The 17,995-nt window shown below is 48.7% G+C and overlaps 1 protein-coding gene across 2 annotated transcripts in view; it reads left to right on the top strand.

Moving 5' to 3' along the window:
• P4ha2 (prolyl 4-hydroxylase subunit alpha 2) overlaps positions 1-17,783 on the top strand; it is a 28,858-nt gene extending 11,075 nt beyond the window's left edge. The window contains exons 5-15 of one of the 2 annotated variants that reach the window (XM_051180686.1): positions 972-1,109; positions 4,382-4,621; positions 6,086-6,279; positions 6,940-7,116; positions 11,349-11,419; positions 11,665-11,764; positions 12,507-12,560; positions 13,082-13,147; positions 15,265-15,333; positions 15,693-15,789; positions 17,362-17,783. In XM_051180686.1, the coding sequence (XP_051036643.1) occupies positions 972-1,109; positions 4,382-4,621; positions 6,086-6,279; positions 6,940-7,116; positions 11,349-11,419; positions 11,665-11,764; positions 12,507-12,560; positions 13,082-13,147; positions 15,265-15,333; positions 15,693-15,789; positions 17,362-17,432 (1,277 nt within the window). In that variant the 3' untranslated portion in view covers positions 17,433-17,783. Of the gene's footprint in view, positions 1-971; positions 1,110-4,381; positions 4,622-6,085; positions 6,280-6,939; positions 7,117-11,348; positions 11,420-11,664; positions 11,765-12,506; positions 12,561-12,973; positions 13,034-13,081; positions 13,148-15,264; positions 15,334-15,692; positions 15,790-17,361 lie in introns of both variants that reach the window. The other variant, XM_051180687.1, reaches the window with a different exon arrangement.
• The last annotated feature ends 212 nt before the right edge of the window (positions 17,784-17,995 follow it).

Here is a 17,995-nt window from a genome sequence, read left to right as displayed (position 1 = left end):
ACCCCCACCCCTTCCTGGGCTGGGCCTGCTGCTGGAACAGCTCAGAACAGGCTGTTCCTCCTGCTTGCTGGAGAGGTAGGCGAGTAATGGAGCAGATTCAGATGGTCTGCTATCTGATCTTGTTGTCTCCACACCCTCTTCACCCCCATCACTGACTGGAAACTATGATTACCTGGAAGGTGATGGGACAGGCCTAAAGAGCAATCATTTATGTTGATGTTGGATGTTGGATACTTGCCCCTGAAATAAGGGGGGGGGGGGACCCTGGCAGTACAGTGTGGCTATTTCTTACCTTCTTTCTTGTGGGTGCTAACATCTTCAGAGTTCCTGACCATATAGCTGTGAAGAAGATAATGTAGCAGCTTTTCCATACTGGCACCCTGGCTTGCTTGTGATAAGAGGAGGTGGCAGCGTGTGCAACTACTCTTGGACAGGAGCCAGAGATGGAATGTGCCGAAGTTCCCCTCCCAGTCTTCAGTTAGTTCTTAGGCAGATTCAAAAGCCTGAGTCATTAGCATGCTAAGGCCCAGAGTCCTGGAATATCAGGAGGTGGGACTAGGCTCTGGAAAAGCCACCTGGGGCCACATTAGTGGTCAAATCTGCCTAGGCTCTGGGCTGTGGTCTTGGTACCACAAGTTCAACCTGACTACTAGACTGAGTGCTAAATTGTCTTTCAGTTCCAAATGAGCAGCACTGGGAGGGCTAAGAAAGAGGTTCTGTCTAGGAGCCCCCAGGGAGCACTACCTGAAGAAGGAGAATCTTTATTGTTGGTACTGCTATTTTGGTGCTGGCTCCCGAATGCATGGCAAGCAGTTGTTCCATCACTGAGCCTACAGCCTGCCAACAGCCTTTGAGGGAAAGGACAAGGAAAATCCCATTAGCCAAAGACCTTCTAGTGACTGCCTCTGGTCCCCAGTAGAATTCTGTCCCCTGGATCAAGAGTGACCTCTCTCCTCACTGTCATCTGGAAGGTTTTGTAGCCAACCTCTCCATGCAGCGGCAATTCTTCCCCACGGATGAGGACGAGTCTGGGGCTGCCAGAGCGCTGATGAGACTTCAGGACACCTACAAACTGGACCCTGACACCATTTCCAGAGGGGAACTTCCAGGTAACGCACCTTCGTTTACTTACGTCTGTTCAGTGTCTGGACAGGTCAGAATGGCTTAGATGCAACTCACTCTTGGTATTGGCGGTGAGCCTTTGGGGTTCCCATCGGATGTCCATCGCCCATGCCTCAGCCCCTACCTCAATGTCCTGATTCAGATATTAGCCAAGCCCTCTTCTCTAGTGCGCCAGAGAGTTGAGACTGTTACTCAGGAGTCTCCCTCAGCATCCCACTCCCCCAAAGTCTCCCATCTGCTGGCAGACCTGCTTCCATCCGCACGTCTCTCACGGCTCTCTCCAAGGCTGGTCTGTAGACTCACTGCTTCTGTCCTACGTCCTCCGAGTTACTCTCGGCCTCTTTTCATTCTGTCCTTGCCTCTCTGGGCTCTCTTTTTGAGTTCATATATATATATATATTCCTGTCTGTCCCCGATTTCTTGTGTATGTCCCCTTTCCCTGCTCTCTCCCCTGACTCAGATGAAGGCTCCGTGGCTCATCCTTCATACTTCTCTAGAGCCAATGCTCTTTTGAGTCCATTTCTTCTTTCCTACTGAGGCTGCTGGGTGATTCGTTTTCTCTTTCCCCCTCCCCAGTTCTCACATACTCCTGCACCCACAGTGCCTTTGTCCCTCTGGTCTGTGATCCTGTTCTTCAAAGTCACCAGGACCACAGGGCCAGTAAAGCCAGCAGGCAGGTTATAGTAGGTCTGGTGTGGATTGTTTCTTTCTGTCTGATGTTCTGGATTCTGGGGTGCTGATCTCTGCTTTTTCTCTTTTCATGTGTCTGGACATTTATTCCTTTGTTTTTTTATTTTTTTAATTATCATTTTCCCTACTTACTCCCTAGTGCTAGTGGGTTTTTTTTTTTTTTTGAGACCAATAAACCCAAGGATTCAGTTTTATATTATAAGGTTATAATATAAAATTCATTATAATTTAAATATCACCCTACTATTTGGGAGCCTGGGGGAGATGCAGCAGAGAGATCCAGGTGATGTAGGAACTGTGACTGGCTACTCAAGGCCTATGGTCTTGGTGTGGAGGACTCTACTGAGCTGACAGAGGGAGGAGGGTTCTCTTTATTCCTGCTTCAGTCAGGTGTTGAAACAAACCAACCATGAGGTCAGACTGAGAAGGTAATTCTGGGAAGCTTCTTGCCTTGTAGCTGTGAGGTGTGATTGATGGGAGAAGGGAGCTGTATACTGACAGTGTCCTCCCGCAGTTAACAGGCCCCTGAGTGTCCCGAATGGGATCAGAGGGCAAAGAGAGTTACTCTTCAGACTTCACCCCGAGCCCCTTCCGCAGGTGAGCTCCACTGTTTTTATCACTCGATGTATTGTCCTATATGGATGACATGCCGATCTGTGTTCCTTGTCAAGACATGTCTCCTGGGATTCCAATCAGGATAGGCCAGTACCTGTAGACTCCTCTACTTGGAGGACATTCATGGTTTGCACAGATTCATTTGTGCCAAATTGAAATTCCCATCTGGTTTTGAACTGTTTGCCTTCTGTCTTTACCTTTAGCAAAAAGCACCTCTGCCCTATGGCAGCCTAAGGCATAATCTTAAAGTCTGTGGATTCTATCTTAGGACCCCTGACCTTTTTTCATATCTCCAGCTCACTTAGGACAGTTTTCTGTGTGCTCCTCAGCACACATTTATCCATTCAATTTCAATGCTTAGCTTTTAGAAGTGACCCCAAAGTCTTTGAGGTCCCACTGCCTCCATGGAACATTGTTCCCAGCCTGCCTATTGTTCCTAGTGCCTCCATCTCTCAGCTCTAGTGTCCTTACCCATTGTGGGCTCTTCCCTGTCTGATAGCCCTTCAGCACTCGCCCAGCTACAACTGTTCATGTAGCAGACACTGAGTTTCCTTCTGAGGAGGATGCTGAGTTATGGAAATCATTCTTCACATTCTTGGCATTCACAAGACATGCTGATTGTAGCTACTGGCCTTTAACATCCTGAAGCAATGTCTTCATATATCATTGCACTGGATTTTTGGCACCAGTCCTTTAAAACTGATGCTGGTGTTTCTGTTTACGTAGATTTGGGCAGATATTATATCTGTTTAGATAGGAGACTTAGTCTGAGGCTGGGTAACTTATCCAGAGTCACACAACTGGTAGGTATGCAGCAAGAATCACACAGACCTGGCTCAGTCCAGGTCTGGAGCACAGCTTGTGATAGTTCCTGGGTCCAAAGAGTCAGTGGAGATTCGTGAAGACTTGTGGAGAAAGGGAAGGTCCCATGATCCCCCTAATGCTTGGCCTGCCTATGGCTCCATCTTATGTTTACTCTCCCAAATTTACCCCATGTTGTCAGATTCTGGGACACCAGGATGAACAGACCCTGCCATCCTTCAGCAGGGTGTCCTCCTAGGAAGAGGCCCATTGTGGACCTTAGGCGAAGAGAGTGATGCTCGAGCAGTTCTAGCATGCCATCCACACCTGATAGCTGTTAACAGGGAGACTGTGGCTGCAGGGAGGTCCTAGCCCTCGTTCTGTGGGATCTATCTTCTCATTATTCACTGAAGAACACATAGTCTCTGTCCTCCCAAGCCTGTCTTAAGCTCCACATCTCCTGAAAGCTACTGCTGTCCCTCAGGTTGAAACCATCTTCATGGTCACTTTCCACAGCAGGTGTCCCATTAGGCATGAGGCCCGCTGAGCTAATGCTGCAACATCCCTGCTGAATTATAGCTTTGGTTCTTTGTCCCCATTGGTAGTCACCACCTGTTCCATTATCTATCTCTTCTTCCTCTTGGTCCCCTCATGTCACTCCATCTGTGTTCCCTTGAGGTCTAATCTCAAACCTTCTCTGTCCTTTCCTTTTTCCGACTCTTCCTACACACGACTGCCCTGGTCCATGACTTTCATGTCACATGAATCTGTTCTCAAATTCATCCAAGTTTTCTGCTCTTCAGACTTCCATGGCCAGCTACCCTGCACACATCTTCTCTTCTGACCCACAGGACCTGTACCCACTGGCCTCAGGGCTGTGTCTTGGTGTGCTCCATGGTCTCCCTGTCACAAAGCCCCTTCCCACTTAAGAGGAGTCTGAGGCTTAGAGATCAACTATGAACTCTAACCTAAGCTAAACAACCTGCATGTGCTCACTGTATTGATGGTATTTCATGGTGTGCGGCATGGAGTCTGGGTGAGATTTTGCTTGGATAATGTCCCTCTTTCAGTGGCCCAGGCTTCCTCCAAAGTGAGCATGTCTCTTCTTAACCCAGAGGCATTTCAGAGCCTTCTTGTTGCTTTCCTATTACAGGAACAAAGTACCAGGCCATGCTGAGTGTGGATGACTGCTTTGGGATGGGCCGCTCAGCCTACAACGAAGGAGACTATTATCATACTGTACTGTGGATGGAGCAGGTGCTGAAACAGCTGGATGCTGGGGAGGAGGCCACCATAACAAAATCCCTGGTGCTGGACTACCTGAGCTATGCTGTCTTCCAACTGGGTGACCTGCACCGTGCTGTGGAGCTCACCCGCCGCCTGCTCTCTCTTGGTAAGAAGGTTAGGGGCTGGAGCTAGCAAGGGAACTTCTGGTCATACTGCTTGGTCATCTCTTGGAACTAAATCAGTTTGATTGTCACCTGGCCAGTGATGAGTGTCTTAGTGATTTCAACTTCCTTTCTGTTGGCTAGCTCCTTACCTTGATCTTAGGCTATGACCCAGCTGCTGATGGGTATTCAAAGGCCTGTGGCATCCTTGTGTGTATGTGTGTTGCTCATACATATGCACAGGCATGTGTGTGCAATTGTATGTGCACATGTGAGCACACTGTGGCACTTTTAAAAATAAAGACCTAATGTTGTGGTGCTTATACCATTATGCAGGGTAAACCTTTCACTGTGTAAAACATAGATTGAGAAGCAAGATGTACTTCTGAATTGCTGCAGTGACAGTGATTCTAGTAGTCAGTGACCTGAGGTCTAAAGTCGGCCTTAGCATGCTATTTGTCCTCTGTATGTCTTGTGATGTGGGACAGAACAAGGCCCGAAGCACTGTATCTTTGAAGCCTGTTCATTGTACCTTTTACTAATACATTGAAACATTGTCTGGAGTGTCACAGAGCAGTGAAGACTTCCTATGCCACTGCTTTCCAAGGGCCCTGAATGTGAGGCTAGCTAGTATTGGAGCATCAAGGCCAACGTGAGTGGAGGGTTTTGTACAATCTGTCATGCAAGTTAGTAAGAGGCTTGCTCAGGGAGTCAGGACACCCCGACTCTTACGTGTGGTTTCATCTTAAGTCACTGGACATCTCTGAGCCTCAGTCTTGTTACCTGGGGAGTCATGTAGAAATCCTGCCATGGCTGTTGCTTCAGGTACCGTGACTCTTCTATTTTTAAATAAAAGTTTATTACATATTTATTTATTGTGCTTGTGGGTGAATGTGCAAGGGCCACAATGTACAGATGGTCAGGGGCCAACTCTAGGGAGTTAATTCTCTCCTTTTATACCATGTGGATCCTGGGTATTGAACTCAGGTTGTCAGGCTTGGGCATTAAGCACCTTTGCCTGCTGAGCCATCTGGTCTGCCTTGTAGCCCCCCCCCCATCTCCCTCTGCACACACACACAGTATCTCAGCTTGTCTCCCATCTATAACCAGTGTGTGATGTGGTCACTAGACCTGGCTTCTCCCTGGGAAATGGCTTTAAATAGCTATAGCCAATCAAAGGGAGGAGGCAGAACTCCATGAGACCTACAAGTTCTGAGTTCTTTCTGACTGCCTAGTCACTAGCTGAATGTGCCCTGCTTTAATGACACATCTCCCTCATCACTGGACAAGATGAAAGAGCCTCTGTTGGCTTTTTCAGCTCTGGCTGACACACCCTGGTTAGGTGCAGCAGCCAGCAGAGCGTAGCATACCAGTAGGCTGCTGGGAGAGGAATGGCTCACAGAACAGTTTCTGTAAATGACCTAACAGATGTTTGTGGTTTCCTTGTCCTCACTTTTTGCTTTTTCTAGACCCAAGCCATGAACGAGCTGGCGGGAATCTGAGGTACTTTGAGCGGCTGTTAGAGGAAGAAAGAGAAAAAACATTGTTCAACCAGACAGAGGCTGGACTAGCCACCCAGGAAAACGTGTACGAGAGGCCTGTGGACTACCTCCCCGAGAGGGATGTGTATGAGAGCCTGTGCCGTGGGGAGGGTGTCAAACTGGTGAGACCTGGAAGGGGCAGGTGGCCAGGGTCGGGGTGGGGGGATCTGAGTGCTGGCTCTGGGTGTGCAGCATGGGAAGTTCCACTATCAGTACCCGCTTTTCTCAGCATCTGCTGAGGCTGGTGGGGGGTTGTTCTCTGAAGCATAGAACGGGAGATTGTCTCCAGGGAGAATTCCCATCCCCTAGGGCATTGCTGTACTCCCCACTCACTCCAGTGTGCCTATCTATCACTGACTCATTAGTTTGAGGAAAATGATGGGTATAGATATGTGCACCAAGTCCCCAGGGAAGTCATGGTGTAAATGACAGAAAAAAGATTCAGTGGTAAAAAAGGCAACACTTTCTGGGGTTTGGTTTTGAGAGCCCTGGGTTTCACTGGTCCTCACAGCTCAGTATGAGGGAATTGCTCACCTTTCTTGTGTGCCCCCCACCCCATTGCTTTCTGTCTGGAAAGGCTTCTCCCCAAGCATGCATCAGGCCTATTCAGATCTCTATGAAGGAGAAGGGAAGCTGCATGGTTTGTATGAAGTCAGTTCCTACTCTGGTTTTCTTCTGTGGTGAAGCTGAGGACAGCCTTGGCCATGGAGGGTGAAACCAGTGTGTGCAGACAGCTGGGCTGGAGCTGAGGGTAAGGACTCACTCTGCTCTGTGCTCCCTAGACGCCCCAGAGGCAGAAGAAGCTTTTCTGTAGGTACCATCATGGTAACAGGGTGCCACAGCTCCTCATCGCCCCCTTCAAAGAGGAAGATGAATGGGACAGCCCGCACATCGTCAGATACTATGATGTGATGTCGGATGAAGAAATCGAGAGGATCAAGGAAATCGCCAAGCCCAAAGTAGGTGTTTCTGGTCCTGCTGGGGCAATGAATAGGGTGGGCGCAGTCCCTACTGCTGCCTCTGTGGGGAGGTTGGCTGTGCACCAGTTCAGTCTCACCAAAAGCTAGTGTGAGTACATCAACATGCTATGGACTTGGGCTGACATTATAGGTTTGTGACCTAATAGAGAAGAAAAAGTAGGGAACAGGATGGACAGACAGTGGCATGATGCCAGTCATGTTGGGAACAGGGCAGTTCAGTGACAAATGCCATTTCACCTGATTGAAGGGCTTGTGTATGGAATTTTTAGGAAATGCATGGTCCTGGAAAAGTGGGAACTGTGGAGCTCCTGATCAGGATTGCAGTGAGGGGTGAGGGCTGCAGTGAGGGGTGAGGGCTGCAGTGAGGGCTGAGGGCTGCAGTGAGGGGTGAGGGCTGCAGTGAGGGCTGAGGGCTGCAGTGAGGGGTGAGGGCTGCAGTGAGGGCTGAGGGCTGCAGTGAGGGCTGAGGGCTGCAGTGAGGGCTGAGGGCTGCAGTGAGGGCTGAGGGCTGCAGTGAGGTGATAAAGACCAAAGTGAACTGTTTGACTTGGAGGAGTGTGCATATCCGTACAATTCCTTATCATCTTTAATCATCATATTTAAGTTTTCAGTTCAAATACATTCCTTACTAAATTTATTCCTCTCTCTCTCTCTCTCTCTCTCTCTCTCTCTCTCTCTTTTGTAAATTTTCTTCTTAGGAGTATTTTAACTTCTTGCATTATTATATTAGTTCACTATTATATGCTAAATAATTGGATAACATTTTTTTAATGTTGGGTCTTACGTAGTTCAGGCTGTCTTCAAGGTATGTGTGTGCGCGCGCGCGCGTGTGTGTGTGTGTGTGTGTGTGTGTGTGTTATGGATAACCTTCTGCCTCCACCTCCAAGGAGCTAGAATTACAGCTGTAAAATATCCCTCCTGGTTTATACAGTCAGGCAATCAAACCCAGGGCCTCATATGTGCCAGCCCAGTACTCTTTTAGCTGAGCCATGTTTCTAGCCTAGAGTGCCAAACTATTGACTTTTGAAATATTTCTCCCAGTGGTAAGTAGTATTTATTGAGCTTGGCGTGGCAGGACCTGTCTCCAATGTTGTATGTGTATGAACTGTGGTCTGTTGCAGACTCCAGTCCCGCCTTCATTTTCCCTTGAAGCTCCCCTGTGTAGGTCAGAGGAAGCGGTAGAAGTTACTCCTTCTGGACTTCTTTGGCTGATGTTCTTGGGTTATCTTAACAGACTTGTCATCTGCAAGCAAGGAAAATATTTTATCCTTCCTAATAGTTATAACTCCTTTGCCTTGACCATCTTATTGAGATGCCTGGAACTTCTAGAACATTTTAGCAGTGGACCTCCTTGTCTTGTTTCTGGTGTCATGGAAATCCAAGTACTATTTTCTGTTATATATGCCATCGACTGTTAGCTTTTGTATATATGTCATATTGATACAATTCTACCCCATAAATGATTTGGTCCCATTTAATCTTTTTTGAAGAGAACTGTAGGCTGCCATTCGTTGCCTTGGCTTCTCCTGCCCAGGTGATTGGGAGGGAGGAATTAGCAGTCTCTTCTATTGCTATTTTTTTTTTTGGTAGCAGAATCAAAGTGGCTAAGGTGTCCAGAGCTTCTGCTCACGGGCAGCTAAGATTGGCTCCTGTCGTGGTCCTGAAGCTCACCTTGGAAAAGTCTTAGTTTGAAGATTTAGCACACATCGGGTGACAGGGTCTGTAGCTGGTATCATGAATGTGACCGAGGGTCAATGTAGGCATTGTGTATGGAGCACTATAACCAGGACTCCTCATTCCACTTCCTTGGTTAGTTCCAAAGTCCTCCAGAGAAGAAAACTTATTTCCCTGGTTATTTCCTCTGCAGAGAGAGGCATCAGCGAGCCAGAATCTCCCGAGAGATACCTTAGTCCTGCCTTAGTCGGGGACATTGAACGTTTTTCTGTGTGCACCTGCATACATGAGTGGCAGGGATGGGGAAGGTGGCTGGCTTTGGAATAACTGGTCTTTGAACAGGAGCCATGTGACAAGTCATACACATTAGCCATCGTGAGCTGACCTCTCCTTTCCGGAGGCCAGGACAGACAGATGCTATTCTGGCTTTGAAGTGGGGCCAGTGAGCTTAGTGTGGCTTGTGGGGAATGCCTGGCAGCTGTCTGTGAGTCCCCAGCCTGCTTTCAGAATAGCTCCGTCTGTCCTCAGGGCAGAGCACAGCTGCCCAAAGTCTTTTTTGGGCACCAGGCCAATGCTGAGACTCAGATGTTTGCACATTCTAGTGGCAGTGGCTGTCATCAGGCAGGGATGGCCATCCACTAGGCTAATAGGACCTGGGAAACCATCTTTCTTGGGTATGCTGGCTGCCATACTCAGAATGTTGTGAGCAAAGTGATCAGATGGGTCAGTTTACTTCCTGACCAGACTTCCGGTGTGGCTCCTCTTCTCCATCCCTCTGCCGCCTCCTATCCCAGGCCACTGCCATCTCTTGCCCTGATCCTTGTTCAACTTTCTGTTAGTCTTCTTCCCATTCTGGTCTCTCCATAAGGTGGCACAGTAGCCCTTACAGTCCATTGTGAATGTCCCTCCCTTGCATGAGGCCATCCCCATTTCAGATTGACCATAAGATGGCAGCAGACCCTGGTCTCTGCTTGCCTCTGGCCTCTTCTCATCTCACTACATCTTGTAGCCTCAACCCAAAGCTAGTGCCATTTCATCACTGGGCCCTTGAGCCAGTGCTCCTGGCCTGCTGCTGTAATCTACATAGTACCCTAACCTGGACCAGCAGGCTGTTTTGGTGCCAGGGTCCTGAGGAGGAAGGATCAAAGGTAAAGGAGATAGAACAGGTGGGCTCAGGAGGTCTCATGCCAAGCAAGCCTTTTAAAAAGTTCAGCATTTTATATACTGCTTTCAGGGGAGACATGAGACAGTACCTCTGAAAAGCTATAATACAATGGGATGAAGTCAGCATAAGCTAATCAAGCAGTGTTGTACAAGGGGAACACAGGCTATCTCAAGGTCAAGGGCATCAGAGAGGTGCTCAGAGCCTTGGGATTGATAACCACAGAGTTTGGTTCTGAGGACCCAAAGCTGCAGCTCCCCTAGGTCTTTGCCCCAGGCCATTACTGTGTCTGCTAAGGATCAGACAAGGAACTGCATTCCTTCTCAGTACTCCAGGGTCTCGGAGAAAGTCCAGTCAGCCCAGCTCTCAACAGTACCCAAGCTGCTGAAACCTTTTGGCTACACTCCACAGGACATTAAGCTCACCCATGCTTAATTACTTGGCTGGTTTTCTACGGTCCCCACTTGACCAAGTTATATGAAGGCAGAGCTTGTGTCTGGGTCACCCAGCATAGCAGCTGGCACACAGTAGGCACCAGTCAGGAAGTAAGAGTCAGCACTATTCTGTTTGGTTCATCTATACTTCTGCCTGAACATGCCTGGCCATACACATCATGTAAGGCACAAGGAAGGCACCTGTACTCTTACTGTGGATAAGTATATCCCTCCTGGCAGTACCATTAAGCCTTTATATGGAGAATGGGGAGATGAGGTGGAAGAAAAATGTGTGTGTGTGTGTGTGTGTGTGTGTGTGTGTGTGTGCGTGTGCACATGTGCGTGCATGTGTATGTGTGTATGTGTGTGTGTTTGCTCATGATAAGTGGCTTCTGCATAGCAATGCATGTACCTCAGATTCCTATTGTTTTCTGTTGACTCTGGGAGGACCCCAAGTGACTAAAAACTCTTCCTTGCTGAGCAGCAGGAGCTCAGCAGGGCAGGAGGCACACCAGACAGCATTCAGATAGCTTCTTGGAAGAAGGATAGGACAATTTAACCATGCCAAGAGAAGCCTCAGGTTGAGGCTCAGATATGGCCCAGTCTGAGTGTGGTGGTTTACGCTCAAGCCACACCCAGGCAGTGTGGTGTGAGCCTGTCGAAAGGCCATGTTCGGGGACATGTGTACAGACCAAGCAGAATTCATAGGCTTAACAGTGCTGGCAGCATAGACCTGGGTAGCAGCAGGGATGGGTGGTAAACAATGGGGTTGAGGCCAGGCCTCATGACACAGAAGAAAGTGGAGACTGGACTGCAGAATCGTGGGACCTCAGCTAGAGCCACTTTCTGCAGCTATTTCCCCACTGAGCCATACCGGCTCAGTGTTCTCTGGGAAAACACCCAAAACCAAAAAGGATAACTCTGTCTTCTCTTTCTTTTAGCTCGCACGAGCCACTGTTCGTGACCCCAAGACAGGTGTCCTCACAGTTGCCAGCTACAGGGTTTCCAAAAGGTGAGCAGAGGTAGCAGTGGGGCGGGGTGGGGGCAGCCACTCAAGGCCAACTCTGGAGCTTCCCAGCAAGGATGCAGAAGAGTACTGATGGCAGGCTGGTCCTGCTTGCCTTGCTGCACCTCCTCCCTCTGCAGCACTTACCGTGTTGCCCATTAGTGCTGGCCTTGACTGGGAAGGGATCCTAGGACTCCATCTCAGCCTGCCCATTGCCCATGCCTTTCACCTTTGCTCTCTTCTCTGCTCAGCTCCTGGCTAGAGGAGGATGATGACCCTGTTGTGGCCCGAGTCAACCGTCGGATGCAGCATATCACAGGGTTGACAGTGAAGACTGCAGAACTATTGCAGGTAGGCTGGTCCCTGGGGCCAGAGGAGTTGGGTGGGGTTCTGTTGGGCTAGGTGGTATCCCAAGGTGCCCAGGCTTCTGAGAAACCTCACCTACTCCATTACTCTTCTAATCAGAGGGCCCAAAAGAAGCAAACTGATGGAGGAGAGGTCTGCTTTGGCTCACAGTTTCAGTCCATCATGGTGGGGAGGCTTGGCAGCAGGAGCTTGCAACACAGCCTATTCACATCTTTCTGGATTAGAAACCAGAAGGCTTGGGCTGGCCAGAACCAACAGCCTATAAAACCTTCATGGCCCATACCCAGTGGTCTAATTATGCTAACTAGGTTCCAAAGATTCCAGCCTCCAAAAACTGTACCACCATCTCGGGAGCGAGTATATACTCACATGAGCCTTGTGTTCTCATTCCCTCCATCCACACAAAAATCTGAGTGTGGCTAAACATTTTACTGCCACCCCAGTGCTGTGGAGAGCATCCAAGGCTTGCTGGGAGACAGCTTAATTCCGGGTTCACTGTCTCAAAGGAATAAGGTAAAGCATGACAGAGCAGGACACACAACATCCCTCTCTGGCCTCTGCATGCACACAGATGTGTGCACACACCACCATATACATATACCACATACATACACTATACACACACACACACACACACAAGGGTTGAGGGCTGTTTTCAGGCCTAGGAGAGGTGGGCTGCTGTGGGGCTATTCCTGCTGGAGAATTCAATGCTATAATCTCTCACCAGGTAGCAAACTATGGAATGGGAGGACAGTATGAACCACACTTTGACTTCTCTAGGGTAAGGCCCCAATCACGAGTATTTTTTGAGGGCTCTGTCCTGGTTGGTTTGAGAAGGTTGGAGCTTCTGGAAGCATTTCAGCTCCCACATCATCCCTCCTCCACCTACCACCTATACTGGGGGGGGGCAGGGGGGGAAGACACACTCTGTTGTTGGTGAAGCAGAGCCCAGTAGAGCAGATTGTTTCCTGTTGATGTGGGGAGTGTTTGGCCCAATAATAAGGCAAAAGATCTCTCTAGGGCCCTGTGAAAACTTTTCTGAGCTCCTTCTCCTCCCTGTGTTCTTGCTGGGGTTCCCTTTGTAGACTTGTCCCATGTCCCTGCTATTCTACAAAGGGCACACTTACCATCCCCTGACTCTGGGTGGCCGGTAAGTTAGTTGCAAACTTAGATAAAAGTTGTTGTCTGTTGCAGCGACCTTTTGACAGCGGCCTGAAAACGGAGGGAAATAGGTTAGCGACGTTTCTTAACTATGTAAGTACTGGGCTGGGCCCATTCGTTCACTCTCACTTAATTTTATAGAGCGATGAGCACGATGCTTTCAAGCGTTTAGGGACTGGGAATCGTGTGGCCACATTCCTAAACTACGTGAGTATGATGCGTGTGCCTGATGGGCCCTGTGGAGACCCTGGGGCTGGAGAGCTCCTGTCCATCCCATCCCATCAGGGCTCAAAGCATCAGCTGCTACATAGTGGTTCCTCAGTGCCCTTCTTGGCTAGAGTATAGATTTGGCTTTGTTCCCATCTATGTGCTAACCCTTCTCCTACCTCCTAACTTTTCCCCACTGCCCCAACTTTTTTTTTAGCTGTGGTTAACAATTTTCTGTGCACTTCAGTGATTATTTTTTTAAATCCATCTCCCAGTGTGAACCGTTTACCATCTGTTCTCATAACTCTTCTCACCTCATAAAATGGGAATTCTATTTGTATTGGACATTAATTCCAGGGTCCCTTCCTCACCACCATCGTGCTGTCTGAGACCACATAACCTCCTCAAAGTGGAGTCCTGGAGTGTCTGTCTGTCCTTCTTGCTGGCTGATTCCCTTAGCCCCTATCTTTAACATGTGTCTGTTGTGGCGTGTTCTGCTTCCTTTTTGATGGATGCAAGTCTCCTCTGAGCTTTGGGAATGAGAGCCATGGTGGGCTCTGTCCCAGGGGCAGAATGCAGGGATGACCAGGACGCGCTTTTAGATGGAAACTGCCTCTGTTTCCTCAGAGGCCGGGCAGCCAGCTTGTCTCCTGCTGCTCCCACCCCATCCTTAGACTGTCAGTTTACCTTTCCCCTCTGTGATAGCCCACGCTAAGGATGCATAGTCAAGGAACTTAGAACCTAAGCTTGGTTTTGTTTTTTTTTTTTTTCTCCATGCCTTTTAATTATCCTGGAGACTGCTATGCACATACATTGCTGAATAGGATCCTATGTGGTCTCCATTGTGAGGACATGATGTCTGACATGGGAGACTCATTTGAAGCATAGGAGAGATTGTTATTTAGTTACCATGGAGACAAATACTGAAGAATTTGCCCAGGCATGAGGTTCAATAAGGTCTCATTTAGGAAATAGCATGTCAGTTGAGACTTGAAAATTAAATGGAAATTTGTGGATCATACTTTTGGCAAAGAAGGTGTATGGGGGCCTGGAAGGGACAAGGTTTGGAATGTTGGGAAACGGGAAAAGAAAGGTGAATGTATCTGGAGAGAGAGGCTAGTGAACTGACTGACTTGGAGATTCGCTGGGTTTGAACACCAGCACTAGGGAAGCCGCTGGGTTTTTCGTCGTCCTTATTATGAGCCTGCTGAGTGCCCCTCCCTTCAGTTGTATTAGGAAACTTCTTAGTTCTAGTTCTTATTGTCCTATTGGCCAATTACAAACAAACACTTCAAGTAAGAGTGCAATTTACCTTTCAGAGAAAGCAGGGCAGAGTAGCATTCTGGGAAGGTGGAGGTCTGATTAGAGCAGCTAGAGCCAGAAAAATGGCCACCCAGGGAAGGCGGTACTCCTGAGGTTGGAAGCCACAGGGAGCTCCTGTCCAGCACTCTGTGCACAGTGCTGAGCACACAGGCTTAGGCAAGGCCCAGGCTGTGGGTGAGGATTCAAGATGGGGTCAAGATAGGCATTTTCTTCTTTCTTTTCTTTTCTTTTCTCTTCTTTTCTTTTCTCTCTCTCTGTCTCTCTCTTTTCCTTTCTTTTTTGATATATATTTGTATGTATGAGTGCTTGCCTTCATATGTGTATGCATATATTGTTGTAAGTACCACATGCGTGCATAGTGCCCACAGAGGCCAGGCGAGGGCGTTGGATCCCCTGGAATTGGTGGAGTTAGAGATGATTGTAAGCCACCATGTGAGTGCTGAGAACTGAACCTGGGTTGTGTGTAATGGCAAGTGCTCTTAACTGCCAAGCCAGCTAGCCTAAGATAGTCATTTTCTAAATAGACCCAGGTTGTTCCTGGTCAAGGACAACATGAATGTGGGTGGTCCTGGGGGCTTTAGCTCTCAAACCTCCAGGCATAGAGCCCATCTTGATGAATAGCACAGATTAGGCTGCATGTGGAAAGGTTTTCTTGGCTGAAGCTAGCCATAGAGCAGAGCCCCCAGGCAGGGCTACTCGTGTAGGGTGACCTGCACACCTTGTTATGTCCTCAAGGCTTTGTTGCTCTGCTGTCCCTGGGGAGAGGGGCCAAGCTCTTTGCCTTATGTTCCCAGATGAGTGATGTAGAAGCTGGAGGTGCCACTGTCTTCCCTGACCTGGGAGCTGCAATTTGGCCCAAGAAGGTAAGTGTGATTCTTTAGGGTCACACATTGAAGCAGAGCTCAGATCTGGTCTATGTCCCCCAGTGACATTGACTGTTTACTTGACTATCAATGTGACTGGTGAGCCTTATTCCCTTCCCATTTCCACTCTGGACTGTGATCCCAACTTGTACCTGGGAGAAGGGATGGGGAGGGAAGACCCTTTAGGGCAAGTGGGTTTCTGAACTTCTTTCCATTTGAGGGATCAGCACTTTTGAGCCCTGTCCCCCAAACACAGGAAAGGAAGGGCATTTCTGCCCAGGGGTAGATGGTTCTAGATTCTTGGAGCAGGTCCTTATGACTGAGCTTTAGGATGTGCTGACAGCTCATCTCTTTGCCAGGGCACAGCTGTATTCTGGTACAACCTTCTGCGGAGTGGGGAAGGTGACTATCGAACAAGACATGCAGCCTGCCCTGTGCTAGTGGGCTGCAAATGGGGTGAGTGGCTTGAGGGCGGGGTCGATGGGGCCCTCAGCCTTAGATGCAGAGGTGGAAACTAACTGCTGTCAGTTCTGCAGTGCAAAAGGTTTTCTTGGCTGCTTGTACCACTCCTCCAGAGCTACCACATCTGGTTGTCAACACTCAGAGATGCCCAGAGAGCCAAGGAAGCCTGGGCTACATGAGCACCACGAATCCAGGGTGGCCTTGCAGAGAAGTGGGCTCTGGCAAGGGTTTGAGTGAAGCATAGAGAGAGCTGGAAGCAGAGAGGAGAGAGAGTGTCTCTCTGAGGCAAGCAAGATACCTGTGGCTACAACTAATCTCTTGGGTAACAGGGTGGGGGCACTGGCTGTCCTTGTCACTTGAAGAAGGGGAGGCCTGAGACGAGATTGGAGACAGGGACAGACCACAGAGGATGAACTGGTGCCTCACCCTGGAAGCGGCTGTGGAGAGCTATGAAAGGCATGGGACTAGACTGTGGCAGGAAGGGATCACGTGCATTTATCACCCTTGGAGTTTGGGAGTTTATTAGCGACCAGCTCACAGAGGAGGTAAACCAATGACAATGAGGTAGTTGCTGATCTGGGAGGGAAACGTATAGGGTAGGTCTAATTTACTACATGTCGAAAGTGTGGCCCTAACATGATACGTGTAAGCACTGCATGTTTAATTTTAACCAAAGCTTACCATCCCACTGTGTATGCTGTCAATCAAGTCTTCTAGACAGTTAAGTTCAGGTATTACATTATATTTTAAAATCTCTGACTTTGGTAGTGAATTACTTTAAAAACCATGTGTGTGCGTGTGTGGGTACACATGTACCATGTCACATGTGTGAGAGGGTAACTTGAAAGAATCTGTAATGCCCTGCATTACTTTTTTATTACTTATGAGGGAGGTCTTGTGTGGGGAACAGAGTCATGGTGCATGCCTGTGATGTGCGGTGCTGATACCAGTGCTTCAGCTAGGGTGCCCACATCACTAAGATTATGCTTTGCAGCTCACGGGGCCTTCGGCTTATGGCCACGCCCTGCACAGTGCTGACAGATTGCCCATCCCTCTCCAGTCAGTTTTTACTTGTCACTGTCTCAGCTTCTTGAGGCTCTTCATACTTACCAGAGTGGCCTCTGCCTTTAAAGACTTTCTCTTCCTACTTTCTGCATCCAGCCCACTTGTGGTGAGTGGCGGTCATATGGCATGCCTGCCTTCCTTCCAGGATAACTTCTGTTCCATTTCCTGTTCTGTGTCATTATGCCTTCCCTAACACCATGAGAGCCCTCTGTTCCCATGGCAACCTGCACACACACACACACACACACACACCACACACCACACACACACACACACACATCGGATCACTAGTAGACTCTTGTACCATTACCTGCGTGCCTATGTATTTTCAGCAGTGTATGAGCAGCTTGAGGTCTGAGCTGTGTTACTCTGGAGGTCCCCGCCGCACCGCCCCCCCCCCCCCAGCATAGGGCATTTGTTGTCACGGAGGAAGCATTAATCATTAATTTTGGCTGCTGAACTGATAGGTTGGATCATCACACACTTGCTTTCTGTTCACAGTCTCCAATAAGTGGTTCCATGAACGAGGACAAGAGTTCTTGAGGCCTTGTGGAATGACAGAAGTTGATTGACATCCTTTGCTGCTCTGCCCCTTCCTGGCCCCAAGTCATCTTCAAGTTCAGTGTGACCGATTCCTTTGTATGATCCAGCTCCTATCAGGCAGGTCATTGGAGGAGCCAGTGTTTGTCTGAATTTGAGAGTGTGTCCTGGGCCGAGTCCTGGGTGACCTGGGCCCCAGACTCTGGCTCCAAGGGTAGCATTGGTATGGCTGCTGCAGAACCAGACTGTGTAGCACCTAGCTCGGTGCCTTCGTACCTCAGATGTTTCAGGTGGGAGATGTTTTAGTGAAACCAAAGTTCTGATGCTGTGTTTACAAGTTTGTTTTTATGACATTTCTATTTGTTGTGGATGGCTTTAACCAACCAAAAATAAAAATAAAATAAAATATCCCTGCCAGAAGCCTTAAATATCTTATTTTGGAGTGTTTTGGGTTTGTTGTTGTGTTGCTTCTTTCTTTTTGGGGCTGGCTCAGTTCAAAATGCCAGCCATACAAACATGGACCTGAATTTTGATTCCCAGCATTTAAGTAAAAAGCTGGACCTGGCAGTGCACGCCTGTGATCCCAGTGCTGGGG

This window comes from Phodopus roborovskii, unplaced genomic scaffold, assembly GCF_943737965.1.
Source record: "Phodopus roborovskii unplaced genomic scaffold, PHOROB, whole genome shotgun sequence".
Classification (NCBI taxonomy): Eukaryota; Metazoa; Chordata; class Mammalia; order Rodentia; family Cricetidae; genus Phodopus; species Phodopus roborovskii.
Note: the sequence above shows the minus strand (reverse complement) of the source record. Positions and strands in the feature narration are given on the sequence as shown.